This window comes from Aethalodelphis obliquidens, unplaced genomic scaffold, assembly GCF_003676395.1.
Source record: "Aethalodelphis obliquidens isolate GAN/ISIS:26980383/991018 unplaced genomic scaffold, ASM367639v1 scaffold2, whole genome shotgun sequence".
Classification (NCBI taxonomy): Eukaryota; Metazoa; Chordata; class Mammalia; order Artiodactyla; family Delphinidae; genus Aethalodelphis; species Aethalodelphis obliquidens.
Genome location: NW_020837946.1, coordinates 19,342,364 through 19,361,947, shown reverse-complemented (window position 1 = coordinate 19,361,947; position 19,584 = coordinate 19,342,364). Strand labels below are relative to the sequence as shown.

Below are 19,584 nucleotides of genomic sequence, written 5' to 3'. Positions count from 1 at the left end.
AGAGAGGGTCCAGGCTGTCCAGTAAACAGAGGAGACGTCCAGGCTGACAAGCAAACACCGGGCTTCCCCCCTGGGCCCTGGGCTTCCCTGCCCTGCCTGGCCAACTCCATAACGTCTGAGTTTACTCTCCTCCCGCCCGGGCTTGGGGAACAGGAACCAGGTTCAGAAAACACACTCCCTGGCCTCGCTCAAGGCCTCCTTCAGCTGCCTCTGGGTGATGGCCCAGCACACTCCTACCCCTCACCCCTACCCTGTCCTGACTGACTGGCTGAGGGAGCACTGAGATGGGAGTCTAGAGACCTGCTTTCTAGGCCGGTGGCCTCACAGTCCCCAGATGAAAATAAGGGGTTCCGACAAGACAGCCTGAGCGTACACAGTGTAGGGGAAATAATGGGCCAGTTTGAGAGGAAGGGACTGTGGGATCTGGGGACTAGACGTGCTGCTGGCTACAGAGAGAGGGATGTCTAATGAGACATCACCCCTCCATGAAAGGCTGGGCAACCCCGGTGGAAGTGAGGAGACCAGTTCGGCCATGCCCAGGAAAGTGACCCCGGATGTATAGCATCCCTGGTTATACACTGGGATGTCTGGTAATCTTGTGAAAAGTCATCCACAGAGGTCTGAAGCTTTGCCGGGATGATGGAGGAGAAAGTCTAGGATGGAACATCTTCAAATATCTGAAGGAGCTGTCATTGTAAGAAGTTGCTGTGAAGTTACTGCAGGCAAAACAAAACCCAGTGGGCAGAAGCGGCCAGGGCTCAAGGGGGGAAAAGAACTTCCTAACCATCATATGTCCAAATCCAGAGGAGGAAGATAAACGAAGGTCTAGTACCTACCCTGCCCTCGCCCACGGTTACTCTGCAGGTACACGCAGAGGATGAGAACGAGCCCATGAGGCACCCAGCTCAAGGGTAATGGCTTGTTATGACAATGACCATCATTTTCCCTGACAAGCGGCAGACAGCCTCCCAAAGTGCACCCGGCCCCTCCCTTGCTGGATTCACTCCTAACAGACCTGGGGGAAACTCAGGACAGAAGAGGCCTGGCCATGGCAGGAACTGCCTAGTCCTTCCAAAGCCTACCTCCCTCGAGAGCCAGAACCCAGAAGAGGGAAGGGGTCCCAGCCGAAGTCATTCTTCCCTACCCTCCAAACCCAGAGCCCTAGCCCTGCGACAAGCCCACCCAGCCTCGGAGGGCTTTCCTGGCCCTCTGGGGGATCTCTCCCTCCCACCCTCCGTTCACCAAGCTGCCTGTCAGAGGGGTGTGGCGCGTCTGGCTCGGGCAGCCTTGGCAGGAGTCCTTGGTCTTGGGGTGGGAATGGCTGTTTGTTGGCTCCTCCCTGCCCCCTGGGGCAAAGCACAGTGGGGTGGGGGTGGTGATGAAGGGGGACTGATAACCCTAGGGTCCTCCAGCTCATAAGCTTCTGCCGCCTCCCAGAGAAAACTCCCCAGCCCAGCCCCACTAGGTTCCCTGCGCCCCACACTAGGAGACCTGGATGACGAGGTCAGAGGGCAGACGTCTACGAGCTAGTGAGCCTTGGGAAAGAGAGTCACTGAAAAGCAGGCCTAGGACAGACTTGGAGGGTCATTCAGTCCTCTCCCTGCCTCCCGGCCATCCACCCCTCCATGTCTCATCACCTTGCATTGGGATGCCAGGACCTGGTTGGCATCAGTGGTCATTTCTATGGGGAAGACCGTGGGACTCCCAGTGGAGCTGCAGGCTGGCGTCTGGGAGCCCCCGCCGCCCCAGCCCCTCAAACGCAAGCTCCTTGCAACCCCAACTCACCTTCATGTACACACGGAAGTTCCTTACCACCACCAGCCCCGCCATCCCCTAGCCAGCTAATGGCCTCACCATGTTCTTGGTCGCCCCGGGTGGAAAACTCTGAGTCACTCTCAACCCCTCCCGGCTCCACCCTCCAACCCAACCAGTTGCCAGACTCCGCAAACGCTGCTCCCTAAATACGCTTGCGGCCTCCTGTGCCTTTCATTCCACTGCCTTTGCCTATCGGAGGCCCCGTCTCTTTTGTCTGGAGCTATTGCAACAGCCTCCGGCCTCCTGCCCCAAGACACTGGCCCTTTCCTCCCCACACAGCCTCTAAGGAACACAGCTCTATGGGGTCACCCCCACTCACCCCAATATGCTTCCATGCCTTCCCAGGCACCCAAGTTAAGACCTGCACTCCCTCAAGTCAGCAAGAAAGCAGCCTTGGTCCATATCCCACCCACCCGGCCATCTCAATCCCCTCCCCACTCCCCAACTCCCTACCCTGCATCCACCTCTGAGCCTCTGCTCTGCTCTTCTCTCTTCCCAGCATGCCTTCCTCCCTCTCAGCTTGTCAAGCTTCTAGGCATCCTTGAAGGCCTCATTCAAACCTCATCCCCGCAGGGAGATGACCCCAGATACCCACCCCCCACCTCTTTCAAAATCAATCTCCCCACCCCGTCTTCTTTTTTCACCATGAAAATTTTAAAAGCTCCGGAAAAGATGAATACGCCTATGCCCTTGGCCCTGATTCACCGCTTCCACGCTCTGTCTCTGTCCCCTAACTCAGCCCAACATAATCACCGCCCTCGGGAAATCTGACATCGATATGATAGCATTATCTAATCTTCAGTAACATATTCTAATTTCCCCTTTTGCCACAATAACACCCGTTACAGCTGGGTCTGCGTTTGTTTTTATTTTGGACTCAGGATCCAGGCAAGATCTTGTATTACATTTAGTTGCTGGGTTTCTTTCCTCTTCTTTCCTGTGGACACATTACTCCACCTTATGATTTCCCTTTTATGACACTGACTTTTTTGAAGAGCCCAGGCGGTTCTGCAGAATGTCCCTCCGTATCTGGATTTGTCTGGTCATTTCCTCATGATTCGACGCAGGGGAAGGGCTGCCCAATGCCACTTCCTTTCCTCAGTCGCATGTGCTTGGCGCCCCGTCTCAACACTCTGTGCGATCTGACTGGTCCCTGCTGCCCCACTTGTTAGCTAGGTAACCCCGGGCAAGTCGCTTCACCCCTGTCTGCCTCACTTTACTGATCTGTTAAGTGGGCTAATCATAGCAACTGCCCATAGGTTGTGACAATGCCTGAAAACACGCTGGAACAGCGCCTGACACGCAGTAAGCGCTCACCAGAATCGGGCTCTGATTCATGTCACGTCTGTGTGTGCGCTGGACTAGTCCGCCAGGTGCCCACACGTGCACGTGCTTCTGCTCCATGTCCCCTGTGTCCAGAACAGCGTGAGCCCAGTCAGAAGGAGTCTGACCTTGGTTCACTCCAGTGTAATTACACCCACGCCCACTGTCCTGCCCTCAGGGGACAGAACACGGGTTGAGGTGCTGGCATCACCCGGCTGAGGAGAAAGCTCTCTGACACCGAGTAGCCCTGGATCTCCACGGGAGGAAGGCTGCAGAGAGTGGCTTTAACTGAGCTCCCCACGTGACAGAGGAGCACGCGGAGGCTTGGGGAATCCGGGATTCTACCTGGTGGCCCTCGGCCCACGACTCGGCTTCCTGAGCTGGACCGTCTCTCGCCATCAGCCTGCTTCTCTCTCTCCCTCTCGCCTTGGCTCCTTCATAAACCACGTCCCAACGTTTTTGGGCATCAGGTCCCAGGTCCCTTTTTCGTGCTCTAACATGAAATCATCTCCTGGAGTGGGAGGGCACAGGGATGTGGATAGCCTGAAGGGGTGGCATCACGGCGAGCGGCTGGCACAGATCCCCTCACTGGATCCTCACAACCACATCCTATGATGAGGCTGAGGAACGTGCTCTGCGACACACGAGGAGGGCAGGATGGAACGAAGATTCAAATCCAGGTCTGTCTGAGACGGGGTCCCTCACCGTGGCACTGCCACCACTTCCAAGGGTGTGTCCACAGCTGCCGTCTGTGAGATCCGGAGGAGCCCCGGCAGTTGCGTCGTCAGGACCCCTCTGTCCAAAGGCCATCTACTGGCTGGTTTACCCCTCCTTATCCTGTCAATTATTCTTACTTCCCGCACTTGGATTTCTGAGGTCACAGCTTCATCTTTGGATCTAGTTTAAAGTTCACCTCCCAAGAGGTCTTTCCTGATATGTCCCTTCTCCCCCAATCTAGGCTAGGTCCCCCCTTACATGTCCCCACAGTTTCCCTCTTGGTAACACCCATCTTATTGTAATCATTTGCCCAATATCTGCAAGCTTCTTGAAGAAAGTCGGCACTCTATAACCATTGGTGAGATAGATGGACGGGAACATGGGTGGGTGGGTGTTGACCTGGCAGAATGACTGGATGGTTTCTTTGTCACAGTGCTTCCCTAACACCATTTCCTATCCTTAGGCTGCCGGCCACCAACCCCTCAACCCAGAGCTGCAAAGCCCCCGGCCCATACTCTTCCTCTTTTCAGGAGCACTGAACCCAGTGGCCATGTGGCCCCTTGGACGGGCCACTTCCCCTCTGTGGGTCCCCCTCGCCTTGGCTAGAAACTGGAATTAGCCATCCCTTCCCTTCCCACCTCACAGAATTACAGTGAGGTTCAAATGAAATTGCATAAGTCAAGGAAATGGACACAGGTAAGGCACAGAGAGGCTACGCGGCTGCCCAGACCACACACCCAGCAACCGCGCTCTGACCCTGTGCACGCTGCCTGCAGGAGAAGACCTGCACGTTCTGGGCCTTCACATCATCCTTACACCCCCTCCTGCCCTTCCCCGAAGTATTCCCAGAATGGAAAGCCCTGGATGGGGACGCAGAAGGGCCAGGTCCTAGTTCTGACTCTAACTTGCTGTGTGGCCTTGAAATGTGCCGTCATATAGAGAGCTAACGTTTCTTGAGCTCTTACTGGGGGAGAAATGCTATTCGAAACGTATTGGCTCCTTTAAAACTTAACAATGCTATAGGTAGCTGGAGAAACCAACCGAGAAACAGATTGGAAGCCACAGAGCTTCCGAGTCACAGGGCCAGGATGAAACACAGGCACTGTGCTTTCGGCCAGCCTGCCACACTGCCACTGAGCATCGCAGGAAAACAGTATGGTATTGCTCCCTGACTTTGTGCCTCAAACGCCATTTTGAAAAATTTTGCAAAGGGGGTGTTTTCTTTCGGACCCTGTCAGTGTCACGCAGCCCAGCCTAGCTCCCAAACGCGTGGCCAGGAGGCCCCCCGTGGGCACAGCCCTTACAGGCTAACAAAACTCCAAAGAGAGTGAGTTCAGGATGGAGGGGTCAGAGTGGGGTACACAGGGCAAGAACTGCACACCAGGAAACCGGGGGCTCACGCGGACCCTCTGACAAAAATGTGTGCTTAGCGCTGGGAAGGACACCAGCTCCAGAAAAGAGAACACTTCATTGTCTGCAGCTAGCCTCAGAGGTCAGCTTCAATGAGGTCCAGAAAAGTCAAGTGACGAGCCCGAGGCCACGTGGCTTGCTCAGGGCAGGGCCAGGGCTGTACCTGGCCCCCAGGCATGCCTGTGGCTCCTTCAGCCCCATCTAATAAGCCCCTTCCCAGTTCCTGAAAACAGAATGAGCCCCTCCAGAAGGAAGGGCCTGCAGCTCTAACTCCATTGGTGTAACACCAAAAAGCCTCAATTAATAGGCATGTCATTATTTTCTAAATAAACCGTGCTTGAATATGTAACAGCGAATGGGAGCATTTGGTGAGAGAATCAAGTTATGCATAATATAGAGCTCGGCTCCTCAGCTAATAAAGTGATTTTTATTCCTAGAGCTTGTTAAAACTACGCATTAGAGATAGATTACTTCTTGGATGAAATGTCTGCAGCTATTCCTGGGGAGATCCTCCCACACATCAGATCTGCAATACAGGGGATCCTGTGAGCCAAGAAGGAGGTTGTGGAATGGGGGAGGGACCAGCATTTACTGAGCACCTACCGAGTGCCTGGGTACCTGGTCTTTTGACATACATACATTTGTCTCTGTCCTCACCCCAGCCAGACAAGGTGTGTATTATTCTCCCCACTTTACGGAATCAGGAAACTGAGGCTCAAGAAAGGGAACTGCCGTACCCAAGGCTGCCCATCTGGTAAATGACAGCACTAGGATCTGAGCCTAGCCCTGCCTGGTGTCAAAGTCCACGCACTTCCCACCAGCAGGAGCCTCTCAAGGCGGAAGCAGCTCCCCTGTCAAGGTCTCCAGGACCTCCATGCCCCCTCTCCGGAACTGGCACCAGCTACCCCTCCCCTTCCTGCTACAAACTTACACCCCAGCCCCATAGAGGCCCACCCGGAAAGGAGGAAGGTTGCTGGGACAACTGGAGGAGGGGGACAAGGAGCTTGATGGGGCCAGGGCTGTGCCTTCGGGCCAGTCCACACCCTCCAGACTCGGGCCCACCCTGGCAATGGGCATCCAGGCCAGGCAGGATGGAGAGAAAACACCCTTCTCCCCAGCCCATTCCCACCGGCCTCTTTCCACTCCCACAGAAGCCTGCCTGCTGGGCTGTCTCACAGAGCTGGGGAGGGACAGGGGCGGGGAGGCACCAGGAGAGAGGACAGGAAAAGGGGTGAGGGGAGGGCCTTAGAAAAGTGGCTGCATCCACACCAGCCCCTGGTCCCCAGCTCTCAGGGAGAGAAGTGACACGGACGAGGCACTCATGCTCACCTCTCTGCACCTCCCCGCCATCGTCTTACCCACAGGGAAACTGAGGCTCAGAGCCGTGCAGCGCTTCTCCCAGAGCCTCTCCGCTGACGTGGCCCTGTCTCCATCCACACCCGCATCACCCCTGGAAGTCTAACTGCCACCCTTCCCACCGCAGGCCTCCCTCCCTGCCAGCCTCTCTCCTCAGCACCACCCTCAGGCCTTCCAGAGTCTGTCCCAGGGAGCTGAAAGGGGCTAGAGAAATGACCTTGGCCAAGGCTCCCATTATACAGATGCTGACAGCAGCCCAGCGAACCCCTGATGTGCAGGACGCTCCAGACACCTTCAGTTTCTTACTCAGACCCACGCCCACACCCAAGCCCCACACGCCACCCAAACCCCCTCATGCCAGCCCCCTCCCCACTTCCCCTCTCTGCCCAGAGTACACCTGACTGCCCAAGTCTGATCTCCCACCACTGTCCTCAGCCTGGGCTCGCCTGGGCCGAGGAGGGCCCTCCCGAGGACTGGCCGGAACAGGGGAAGGGGCAGGAAAGGCCACATCTGGATCCTGGGCCTGAAGCTCCCTCCCCCAAACCAGCCATCACTCTCTTTGAGACCAACATTAACCTCAGCCAGGGATGACTTCCTTGCCCTCCTGACCCCTGTGCATGCCTTCACCCAGCCCAGAGAGCGGAGCGCCTCTGAGGAAGGGGTCTCCCATCCCTGCCCCCTCCCCTCCTGCAGCAGTCAGCCCTCTCCCAGCCCCCTCTCTCCCAGGAGCCTCTGCCCCTGACTGGCCTCAAGACTTTTAACCCTCACCATGTGGCCCCCAGACCCTGCCTGCCCGCCCACCCTTCAAGCACCCTGCGCTGACACACACCTTCCTGAATCTGGGGCCAAGAAAGGGGAAAGAGGAGGCTGTGGCTTCCTCCTCTGGGACTGGAGGGGGTCGGGGGAGGTCTTGGTAAGGATGGGAGGGCTGTGTGTGGGGGGGGATGGCAGCGGGTAGAAGCTGAAATTGGGGTAAAAGTGATGGAACCCGAGCAGAACTTTTCCCCAGCCTGGCTTTTCCAGCTTTCATCTCCTAGGTCAATGCCCCCTGTTCCTCAGGCCCCTCCCACTGCCCCCCCAGACTCTTAGGCTGAGCAACTTGAGGGGTGAAGAATTTTCACCCCGGTATGGGGTGGGAATGGAGGCAGGAGTGGCTCCAAAAAGAGACAAACCTTATGATGGCTTCCTTCTACTTACAGCTCCCGGACTCAACTGGGGAGAGGACACTGGGGAGGGGGGATGTACTGACCGGCAGAACTGGGGCCTGGGCCCCGTTGATGGGGACGGACTCAGGCTGAGGGTCTACTCAAGTCAGTCTTTCCTTCTGTCTCTCAGAGGCAGAAAGGCCCCCTCCTTCACCACCAACACTCCCCCAACCCCAGGCTCTCAGGGTAAGGCTAAGGTCGAAGGGGGGGGCGGCGGTTCGACCTCCTAGCTAACGCTGCCACACCTACCCAGAGCATGCAGGACAGACAGATCCACGTCATCTTCGAGGGTCCCCGTCCCTGGGGCCACGCCCGGGGACTGCAAAGGGTCCCCTTGAGCTCGCAGTCCCCTCGGAGCAGGCAGAAGGGAGCTCTGAGTCCGCGGCAGCGCCAGCATCTGCAGCACTCGCCCTGCCTGCCTCCAATTCACCCTCCCTCCCTCTCCTCCTCCCCCCACTCCACCCCCTAGTCCCAGCCTCCTGTCTCCTCCCTCCTCCCAGCTCCACTGGTGGCTTTGGGGGTCAGAAGCCCTGCTTCGCGGGGGGTGGGAAGGAAGCAGAGCAAAGGGACAGCTACTGGAGACAGCCCCTCCCCCCAGAAGCCACCCCCCCCACCCCAGACACACAACCCCAGACGCACACCCCTGTGAGCCACCAAGCTGCTCCTGCCTTCTGGTTGGCTCTGACACTGCCAGGCCTGGAGTCTGCTCTGCTCACTGCAGACCTCCACCCCCAGACCACTGATGGAGGGACAGACAGACATGGGACAGCACAGTCCGCTTGAGCTGGGGTTCCTCAGCCCCATCCCATCTCCAAGGACACACGCATGCCCTCCTGCCCTCGGAACACAAAGTCACTGGCACTCACTTAGCTAGGTCAGTGCCCAGGGCACCCTGGTGCCCATTCGGCAAGCTCAGAGCCCACTCCATGCTTTACTCAAGAGAAGCCTGGCCTGAGACCGCTGGAGAACGGCCCTGCCCCCAGGGCTGTGGATTTCATTCCAACTTTTTTCTTACTTTTTTTTCCCCTTCTTTCTTTCTTTTCTCCAAACATCTGTCCCAGCCCTTCCTGCCCTTCCTAAAAGGAGCCCCGCTCCGGGCTCCCGCGAGAGTCTGTTTTTCTTGACTGTGCCCCGGGCCAACATTTGGTTTGCATTACCCCACTTCCTCCTCCACCGCCCCTGCTCCCCCTCCCTGGGCCCAGTTTTCACCTCCCACCATTCCACGTGCCTACTTCTCCCCCTACACTGTCCCCCCACCAGCCCCCCCCAGCCCTTCCCTTCCCTCCCCCTCACCTTAGCCCAGGGCCAGAAGTTTGGGGTCTGGGGTGGGGGGAAGAAGAGGGGTATCCAAATGTATTCCCAGGGCGCACCGCAGGGGAAGCCAGCAAAATCGGCCCCCGGCCCTCATTGTCTCAACTCCCCCCTCTACCTTCCCCCCAGAAACTTTCCTCTTTGAGCTGTGGCCGCAGCTGGACCAAGTAAGAGTGGGTGGGGCTGGTGAATCACCCCGCTCTATTTTCTATTTTTTGGAGCCTTCCGGGGAGGGAAAGAGGGCTCAGCCCCACCCACACCCCCCCCACACACACCCCCGTAGACACACACACCAGGACACACAGTCCAGCTCACAGAAACACACGAGTGCTGAGGACAGGGCCCCACCCAGAGGAGGCACTCTGAGACCATTTTCTTGGATTGAGTAACTTGGCAAGAAAGTCCTCTTGTTTGAGCTCTATGCACACACACCAGCATGGGGTAGATGCCCTGGGCCACATGGAAAAAGGGTTATATATCCCCTGCCTCTCTCCCCCACGCACCCAAGAGCCTGCCCTCACCACTCTGTCAGCCCCACACATGGTGCCACCCCAGGGTACAGTCTCTACAACCAGCCTCTCCCCTCAAGAGGACCTGCCCAGACAGGTGTACTGGCTCCCAGCCCATAGTCCAGTCAGGACATCTACCTAGGAAACCCCAGAATGAGAGGGAAACATTCACACTTTGTCTGGGAAAAGGCTGCCACGTGCGGATGTACAGGTTGTGCACTGCACAAGGGACTCTATTACTTGGTGGGAAGTCAGGGGAGGACGCTAAAGCAAGCTGTCTAATTCTGGCCCCTCCTGGAGCGGCCACTTGAGATAAGAGTCTTTGTTCTGATGAAAACGACAAGGGGAGGAATCAGGGCCCTTCACACATCACTCTAGGTCCTTCTGCAGAGCTGTGGGGCAATGAAAGATTCTGCCCCTACCCTGCATCCCTTTCCAGAACCACAATGCCTCTGGATATCCCCTCTCAAGCCTGCCAGGGCTCAACTGACAGTTTAGCCAACACTGAAATGGACCAGTGTCCCACATGTAGCTGGCCCTGCTGCCACCGCTGGGCATGTCCACAGATGGACGCTCCTGCCAACCTTCCCTCTCTCCACTGGTTGAAGCCCAGGGCAGTCAAGGAAGTGTGGTTTTCAGGGGGCCTCTCTGGGAGCCCCTGAGGCCACCCCTAGCCACCATCACCAGCCCTGCCAGCCTCCCAGCAACTTCAAGGGCTCAGCCAGCTCAGCCCTGCCGTCCCGGGGCCCACTCCCCCCCATCTCCTCCGCCCGCTCCCACCCTTTGCCGCCAGCGTCACTAGAAGATGTGCCTGCTGGCAGCTATCTTGGGAGTTCTGAGAAATCACCTTGCTGCTTCCCAGAAATGCTAGACAACAAGACCAAAGACCAAGTCACAGCGGACACCAACTTGTCTGGCTTCCCATGCAACCCAAGGGGGCCCTGCAGCCCCCAGGCCAGCTCCCTCCCCAGTCCCTTCAGCCGGGACTGAAAACAGGAGTGGAGAACCCTAGTGCTGGGGGTCCCCTCAGAGGAACCCTGCGCCCAGAATTCCCCTTTTCCAAGACCATGGGTGTCTCTCCTGTATCTTAACCTCTCACTGTCAGGAAGTCCTTCCTGCTACCCAACCACCATCTTCCCTGTTGAATGTTCAACTCTGCCACCTGAAGTGTCTCTAACTCTATGTAATGACCCTATTTCAGACTTGTTACCCATTATTCATCCTTCACAGCTTGTGTCCCCTCCCACCGCAACACACAGACAGGGAGAGTTCCTTGGGCAAGGACATGTCCTGTGCTTTGTATCCCCAGAGCCTGGCATACAGCAGGTGCCAGACATGGTTGAAGAAGCAATGAATCACTCTACCAATCAATGGGTCCTAACATATTTTCCTACTTTTACCATCTACTACCCCTTCCCAAACCTTCCTCTGGGGCCAGAGTGGGCCAGAAAGGGCGTTGAAAGGGCATTGGGCATACCTCGCCTGCGCACCTCTGCAATTGCCTGTAATACCCACCTCTCTTCAACACCATCTCTTCCTGCCACTCCCTGGCCTCTGAGCTCTCTCAGGACGCAGACTCTCCAGAGGCTGAAGCGGTATCACCCATCCTGGGATCCCCATGCCTGGACCAGGGTCGCAGACACCGGGTACCTGCCTCAGCAGCGGCCCCCCACCCTGAGCCACGCCACCCACTGCCCTGGCCATTTCTGCAGCAGCTGGCATTTAACTCCACTCTCCCCTCTGCACGCAGAGCCTTCCTGCTCACTGCCCACTGCCCTCCAGTCCCTGGCTCAGCAGTCACTTGAAGAAACAGCCAGGACCGCAGGCTCTGGGGCTGGCGCTGAGCCCGGAGGTGGGCCGAGCTGAGGGACGAGTGAGGGCAGGAACGCAGCTAACAGGCCTCGTAAGCCTGAGCTTGGCACTCCCCTCTTTCAGCCTCAGTTTCCGCACCTGCGAAATGACCAAACTGATGGTCTCGAAGGTCCCTTGCAGCTCCACCTCCTGTGAGGCCACAGATTTCCCAGGCCAAGGCCCCCGCTCCTTCCAATCCATTCTTCCTATCCTTCCACACTTGTCCATCACCAAGTTCTTCCTGCCGTCAGCCCATCTCCTAACATGGCAGCAAGTCTTTCCTCTGTCACCACTGGTCACAGAATCTGAAGGTCACAGAACATCAGAGCTGGAAAGACCTGGAGCCTTTCCAGGGGTCACAGTCAGATCCTTCAGGGGCCTGACAGAAGTTAAATGAAGGTAGCGGGCAACGAGTCTCTGGGGACCTGGAGAGGGCAGGCCCAGCTAAAGGGGATCCCACTCCTCGGGGACAGCTGCTGCTGTGTCAGCAACATAAGCCCACACTGTCAAATATTTTGACCTGTCAAGAGAAGCCCCAAATCTACATTATCTTATAAAATCTTTTATATAAAATATGAAAAATGCAAAATTTTAAACGTCGGCTTTTTCTTTTTTTTAAATCATTCTGCCGGATTCAATTAAACAAGTCTGCCAGGAGGGTTGGGGCTTTGGGGCACCTCTCACCTAATCAGCCCCCTCATCTAAGAGATGGCAACACTGCAGTGGAGGGACGGGGTGGGACCAGCCTGAGGTCACAGAGCTGTGGCTCCCGAGCCCCAGATTGTACGCAAGCACCCAGCTGTCCAGTCACTGTAGGACCAGAGTCATGCTCTCACCTTTCTCCTGCCAACCTTGCAGCCCGCTGCCTTCACACGGGGGCTGCACACACCACAGCCTCCATCGCAGCCAGCCGCAGGGGCCTCCTACCAAGTAGGCAGGTGCAGAGCTGGTGCTGGGATTCCCCATCAACGTCCAAATGCAGATCCCAGCAGCACAGGACCTGACAACAAAGCCCTCGGCAACGGCATGGCTCCTTCGGGCTCTGTCCCTCTGTCCCCTGCGCGCGGAAAGATCAATACTAACTAACCAGACACTTAATTGTGGTATCGTACTTAAGCCTCCTACCAGCTCTCATTTTACAGATGTGGAAACTGAGGCGCAAAGAGGTTCGGCACCTTGCTCGGCATCACACAGGTAGGATGCGTGAGAGCGGAATCTGGGGTGTCTGATTCCACATCCCGTGGGGATCGAACATTTTCCTGCTGCTCCTCTAGCAATACCATCACCCAGAGACTAGGGCTATGGTCCTATGTTGAGGTGATGTGTTAGCTGTCCTCCCCACTCCTCATTCAAGGGCTGCAGCTCCGAGAAGAACGTCAACTGCTCAGGCCCAGGTCTGGCTTGGGGCAGGGGAGAGGGGGCAGGGGGAAGGGAGACACATAGAGGGAAGCCGAGGACAGCACTGCCACCTGGGTCAGAATGAGACCAACCGGCTCCCTAGTGGCTCTAGAAGAGCCAACCAGAAGAGAAAACCCACAGTCCTAGCAAGCCCTGGGGCCTGAGATCTGGGTGAGGACAGGGTCTGGCCACAGGGCTTCTGCTGTGAAGATAAGCCATGCTGCCTCTCCCTGCTCCCACCCCCAGACACACTCAGCCTTTGAGTGCTGGGGGGCTTGGAGCCCTAGCAGAGCCTCCATGTACCACTGGGCAGGATGGTCATTGAACAAGGGTGTAGCCAAGGGGTGAGTGGGGGCTGAAGACTCATCCATGCTCTACTCACCAAGCCTGGCCCAAGGCACGTTCATCCTAATGCCCACCAAGGAACCCTATGGGCCAGGGGAGGTCCAGACCCTTGCCCCTATGCCCACTACCCCTCCGGTATACGATGGAGGTCTCCCCCTTGCACTTCAGAAATCGGAATGCTCCCTAAGATAGAAAGCGAGCTTCCAACCAGGCCCTGTATGGGCTCAGTTTCCAGTTGACCCAGGAGGGAACATCACTCACACCCCCTTCTCCTACCTCCCCTCCATCAGCACCCTGGTTGGGGACAGTGTCTGGGCCCAATCGCAACAATGTTTAATAAAATCCTTCCCAGAGCTCGACTTGGTGATCTTGATACCTTCCCCAGCTCTAATTTCCTGCCTGACTCAGGCCCTCAAAGGCTGGAGGGAGGCAGCTGCAGCTGATCACCCAGCCCCTCACCCCCAGCCCCCAGCTCAAATCCTAGCCCAGGAGGAGTTATGTCATCCTCAACCTCTGCAAATGAGGAGCGGGAATCGCCAAGTGGACTGGGGTCCGACTGACCTGGTCTCGGCTGGCCATTCCTGCTGCAGGCTGCCTTTTCCCAAATCTGAAAACCCGGACTCCGCAGCGTCTGAACTCAGAGCCCACAAGAACGTCGATGGGGCTCTGGCCCTCCGGTCCACAGCCGCAGCACCTGTCTCTCAGCCAATCACTGGAGACAATGCATTTTGCTAGAAGATTTCAAAGCACACCTTGGGTGACTGCCACTGCGGAGTGGCAGTGAGGGAAACTGAGTCCCAGAGGCAGCACCTGGGAGGAGGCGCTGAACAGTCAAGCTTCTTATGGAGTGGAAAAATCCTTCCTATCCATGTGACGGAAGAATGGATACTGGGAGAAATCCCTCCATTCCCACGTACCCCATCTCTGGCCTGCCTGAAGGTCTACAAGGAGGGAGAGCCCCACGGAAAGTCACAACAAGAATAAAGAAAAGATTCCTAATTTTTATTGAGTACCTAATACAGAGAAAGCACTTGGTAACCACTTCAAATGTCCTACTGCATTTAGTCCTCACAATAACCCAGTGATATAGGTATTTTTATAATCCCCATTCTACATGTTTGAAAACAGGCACCGGCAGAGTAAGCGACTTGCCCAAGGTCCACCGCGAGCATAGGGCAGAGCCAGAATTCAAAGCCAGGCAAACAAGCTCTACAGCTGGCTCTCAGCCTGGGTGCCACCGAGCCCCCTTCCCCCATGTGACAGGGGCCCTTCTGGCTTCCCTGCGGAATGGAGAATGGATCAGAAAGCCAGACCCCCAGTCCCTGAAATCCTTCCCCTCACTGGAGTCTTCTGGGGGCTCGAGGTCATCCTCTTGGAATTCTCTCTGTGCCTCCAGGGGAGGATTTAAGGTTACCTGCAGTTTTACCAGTTCCCTACTCTGCTGGCCAGCTATGACCCACCTCCTCTCTCTCCCTAACCTCCCCCCTCCAAACACACAAGCACGCACACCCTGAAGGCACTGTCAAGGATCTTCTCTGGGAGAAAGATGCTCAACCATGACACGCCCATCCACAGCACTGGGGGTCCCACCAGACCCCTCCTCCCTCATTAAGCCAGCTACTACCCCAGTCCCCGTCCTTTCCATGTCTGGTTCCCTGGTCCCCCCATCCCCCTGAATAGATAGGAAATCCCTCCTGACGTCCACCAGCTTCATTTCCATCTCACTCTGTTACATCTCAGCCTTAACTCTGAATCCTCTGAACCCATCCGGGGGAAAAAAGAGACATTTCCGGGAACTTGCCCTCCCTTCCCACAGAAACTTGAGAGGGATGCTTAAAGCCCCCAGAAATGTTCTTCTGTGCCCAGCTCTCCAGCACCCTCGCACAGACTCCAGTGTTATCCTTCAGACTTCCAAGATGCTGTGCCCTGGCGGTGAGGCAGCCACTCCCCCTTGTGGATCCATGCATGAGTGGGGGCTCCCCCAGGAGTCCCTAAACTCTCATGAAAGCCACGCTGACAGCGGTCAAGATGGGTGTCCCTGAGGGCAGCGAGAGGGTGATAAACCTGGCGCCTAGGTGACCGAGGGAGGAGAGTGCCTGTCGGGGAGGGGTGGGGCAGATGCCAGGTGAGTTTACCTGTCTGCGGAGGCAGAAGCGCAGGGGCAGGAAGCAGGAGAAGAGGTACTTGCTCCATCGAATCACGCAGGAGAAGCACCAGCTCATCTGAGTCATGTTTAACCCCGACGTGCGCGCCCCGGGCGCAAGGGTCGGAAGCAGGACCGGCTGCTCCGGGGAGGTGGTGAGGCGGAAGGCGAGAGACCCGCCCCGTGGTCTCCCGGATGCTCAGCCCCGCAGGAGCAGTCCGAGTGTCCCGGCCCCTCTAGCGAGAGGAGCTCGACGGGGCCCCCGAGGCGCGGCCCCGACGTGGCTCCATCTCCCCCGGAAGCCCCGGCGGGAGACGCGGGCGCTACAGGGCGCTTCCACCCTCGGGGACTTCCTCCAGCTGCTGCCTCTCTCCTCCCCTCGTTGTGACACGGGCTGTGGGGGCGGGGGGGTGGCGGGGGGGCGGGGGCGGGCGCAGGCACCCCGGCAACTTCGGAGGAGGCTCGGGGAGAGGTTCGCAGGAGAGGCTGAGCGGCAGAGCAGAGGCGGTGCCAAGCGCCAGGCGACCACCTGCGGGGAAGGCGCAGCGGCGGTGGCGGCAGCATTGTGCTCCAAGCTGCAGTGAGTGTGTGAGTGTGCGTGTGTGTGCGTCTGTGTGTGCCGATTCCCTCCAGACCTCACTCTAATTTCCACATTGCTCCCCAGAGCATAATGTGATTAACTTAAACGGAGACCTCCGGCTTCCATGACTGAAGCTGAAACATCCGTGGGCCTGGCATGCACGTCAGGACACAGAACACAACCTGGACGGGCTGTCCCAACTCACCAACCTCTGACCCTGGCCACACCTCGACTCCTCTGCCTGGATCTCTCTCCAGCCAACTACAGGAGGGAGCTCTGAGCATCCAAACGCCCCCATAAGCTGGAAGCGCCCCTGCCTAAGAGGCTGAACCAACTCAGACTGATGAGAGCTGGCTGCGCCCCCCCACAGCTACGGCTGAACCTCCCACGCCGGGTTCAGGGTGTGCCACATCCCATCACGTCCTGCCCCATGGCCGCCACTGGAGAACAGGGACCCCTCTCTGCCTCTGCTGTGCTCAGAGGATGTGAACAGGGGTTGGGGGCCTCTCAGGAAAATTGTTTGGGGGTCACCATACTGTGACCCTGGAACCAGGGAGGGGGAGGAAGAGACAGGTGAGAGGAGGCGCTGGACTCTGGAGAGAGCGAGAGAAGACGCAGAGAGACAAAGGCAGAGGGAGACCCACAGACAGACTTCGGGGAGGTGGAAAGAGGCGGCTGTGAGCTCTGCCCCTGGTTCTGTCCCTGCAGAGAAACTGGGAGGGGAGCCAGCCAGCCAAGCCCAGAAAGAAAAAGGGCGGGAGAGCTGCGGCTGCTGCGAGCAGGACCCTGCCAGGGCCTCCTCCACAGCAACAGACCACTGGAGCCCAGCCAGGGCGCTCCCAACCCCCGCGCGCCGCCTCCCACCGCTGCCTGCACTCCCGGGCCTGGGCTTCCCTGGGCACTGTACCGGGGCTGTTTTTCCTGGCAATGCCATCTCTCTGTCCTCAGGGAGACAATGCTGTCCTTCTTCCTCAGGGAAGGTTGGGGACACAGAGCCAGCATTGCAGGGGCTCCAGGCAAGGTCTCCTTCCCGACATGCAGAGTTTCTCAGCAAGCTTACTCCTGCCTCCAAGCTCCCCCCACCCGATGGGACTTCTCAGGCCCTCCCCCCTCCCCAGTTCATCTCCCCACCATGAGACAAGGCAGTGAGGTGCAGCGCTTTGGGGGAGGTTGGCAGGAACACAGTGAGGGTGGGGGGAAGGGGGCCCTGCTGGTGCGTGGCTAGAGACACGAGGAAAGACAGACACCGGGGCCCTCAGCCCTCAACAGTGCCCAAAAAAAGGGTCCCTCGCTGTCTTCCGGTACACACCACCACTTAGGCCCCGGATGAAAGCGGGAGGGGGCGTCACAGAAGCAGGCGGAGAGGTAATATGCGAGCCCCTCCCTAGCAGGCCCTGCCTTTGCTCTTGCCCATGACCTCCAGGGAAGTGCCTGGCACTGCTGAAGTCCATGCCAGGCCTGCAGAGGGGCCCTTCCTCCTCTTTGGGGGGGCCTGCAATCTTCACAGCCTCCCCACCCTGGCGCCAGAGGAAATGGCTGCGTTGTGAGACGTGAGGAAACTGGGCTTAATCCACAGCACGTGGAAGTTTACTCAAAAGGAATCACTGGCTGAATTTTTCAAACAGAAGGAAGTTCCGCCAGTGGGCTGAAGTGTGGACCTGCCTAGAGTAAGAGAGAAGGACAAGGTGATTTTCTCTAAGAGGATTCTTAAGACTTCTCAGCGCCAAGAACATGAAAGGCACTCATCAAACAGAAGGAAGGAAGAGCAGATGGGAGGAAAGAGAAGGAAGTGATTTCTAGGTTCAGCCCTTCCCTACCAGGAGATCCCGATAAAAGGGCTCAGAAGGGCCGAGGGGCCTTCATTTCATCTACCGGCCAGCAGGAGGTGTCCTTAAGCCAGTGACCCTCCAGAGAGGAAGGGAAGAGCCCGTAGCTGACAGAGACAGGAAGCCAGGCCCAGCACTGCCTGGGCTTCTCCCCAGCTCCCTCCTCCCAGCCCTTGGTCCCACCACACCTCCACAGAGCTTCGCGCCCAGCGTTGCGGCTCCTGAACGAAATCCTGCCCCCAAGGCAGGACGCGGAAACGTGTCCTCGGGAGTTTGGTGCCTCATGGGAAGTCACACGTCCTCTGTTCTGTTTTCATCACCAGAGGAGATCAGAACCCTGAAGAGAGCAGCTGCAGGTCCCCAGAACCTCCTGGAAGGCTTTGGCAAGGATCCCCATGCTTCCTCTTTCAACTTTTGTGAAGGTGGGGAGGGGGTCCAATCTCAGAAGTTCGTCTTTCAATTTCAGTTTCTTTTTCCTCAAAGCACTCAAAGCACCAGAAACTGCATCTGGTAGGTTCTTGCATGCATCCCATCCCCCATCTCTCCTTCCAGGCCTCCAGGCGTCAGGGTCAGAGACGCAGGATTTCACAGAGTGGATCAGACGCAGATGTTCACACATAGGGGACCATGGATAGGGATGAGTCTGGGCAGGGTCTGCTCTGTCACAGGAGCCTCACGTCAGACCCCAACCTCTCTGCAGCCCCCATGTGGGTACCTGACAACAGACCCCCAGCTCCTCACCTCGGCCTCCCCAGTGGAGCTTGTGAAAATCTGGCCGCCGTCCTCGGAGGGTTAACCAATCCTCTGGGGACGCTTTGTCTCCCCTGCCCGGTCCAGGCTCCCACAGACCCCCAGGCCTGTCTCCCTGTCACCCCTGGGACCCCGGCCCTTCCTCCCTCTGCCTCCTCAGCTAGAGTCCAGACTGCTAAGCAGGGCTGGATGTGGGCCTGGCCACGGCTGGAAGGAGAAGGAATTTCTTGTCCAAACCCCACTCTTGTTCACACAGCCCAGAGACCCGGATTCTGAGTCCAGGCCAGGGAGGAGATTCCAGAGTCTAGAGCCAGGTAGGATGGAGGCCACATTCACAGAAAGGGGGCTGCTCCGCGCCCCGCCCCGTCCCCCCTGCTCCCCACCACCCCTGAGAAGTGGGAGAAGAACGGGAAACTTCCCAGAGGCATCCAGAGAAGGTGTCAGGGAAACAAGAGAGCAGGTCACAGCCACCAGCTCCCTGGGGACAGGGTAAGCACAGATTCGCCTCTGTCCCATGTCCCCAGGGCCACAGTGCCCCCGGCTGGTTTTGTCTGTGGCGAGACAAAGGCGGCTCCTGTGAAGGAAGAACGGCTTGGGCATCTGATCGGAGGCTCTGGGTCTTGCGTTCACACCAAGAGAGATGCACAAGCCCCCTCCCTGGAGGCCCCCAGCCTTCCTCCTCCATCAGATGGGGACAGCTCCGGCAGGCCCACGTGCTTGCTCACAGCTAGAGTTGATTTCACCACCCTCCCAGCCACAGCAATTCCTCCGGCGGCCCCCAGGGGGCTCCGACTTGGGTCTCACCTCAAAGACTGGCGTCCCCAGAGCCTCAACACTGCCACCAGGGACGGATTTCACCAGCCCCACTCATGGTTAAACTACCCAACCACATTCAAGGTCGAGGACTCGCACACAGCAACAGAACTGGGGTCCCTCCAGAGCTGGGGGTCCCATCTCATATGGGCTCCAATGTCACCTTCTCGGATTACCCCACTAACTAAAGTCCTTCCAACGCGCCAGCTCCCAGTCTGTGTGACACCAGTAA

General features: G+C 57.7%; 1 protein-coding gene across 4 annotated transcripts in view; it reads right to left on the bottom strand.

Moving 5' to 3' along the window:
* Positions 1-15,611, bottom strand: part of TNS1 (tensin 1) — a 204,983-nt gene extending 189,372 nt beyond the window's left edge. For 2 of the 4 annotated variants that reach the window (XM_027121786.1, XM_027121791.1), the window contains exon 1: positions 15,376-15,611. In XM_027121786.1, the coding sequence (XP_026977587.1) occupies positions 15,376-15,471 (96 nt within the window). In that variant the 5' untranslated portion in view covers positions 15,472-15,611. Of the gene's footprint in view, positions 1-1,785; positions 2,125-8,075; positions 8,221-15,375 lie in introns of those variants that run through there. The other 2 variants (XM_027121783.1, XM_027121779.1) reach the window with 2 other exon arrangements.
* Between the last annotated feature and the right edge of the window lie 3,973 nt (positions 15,612-19,584).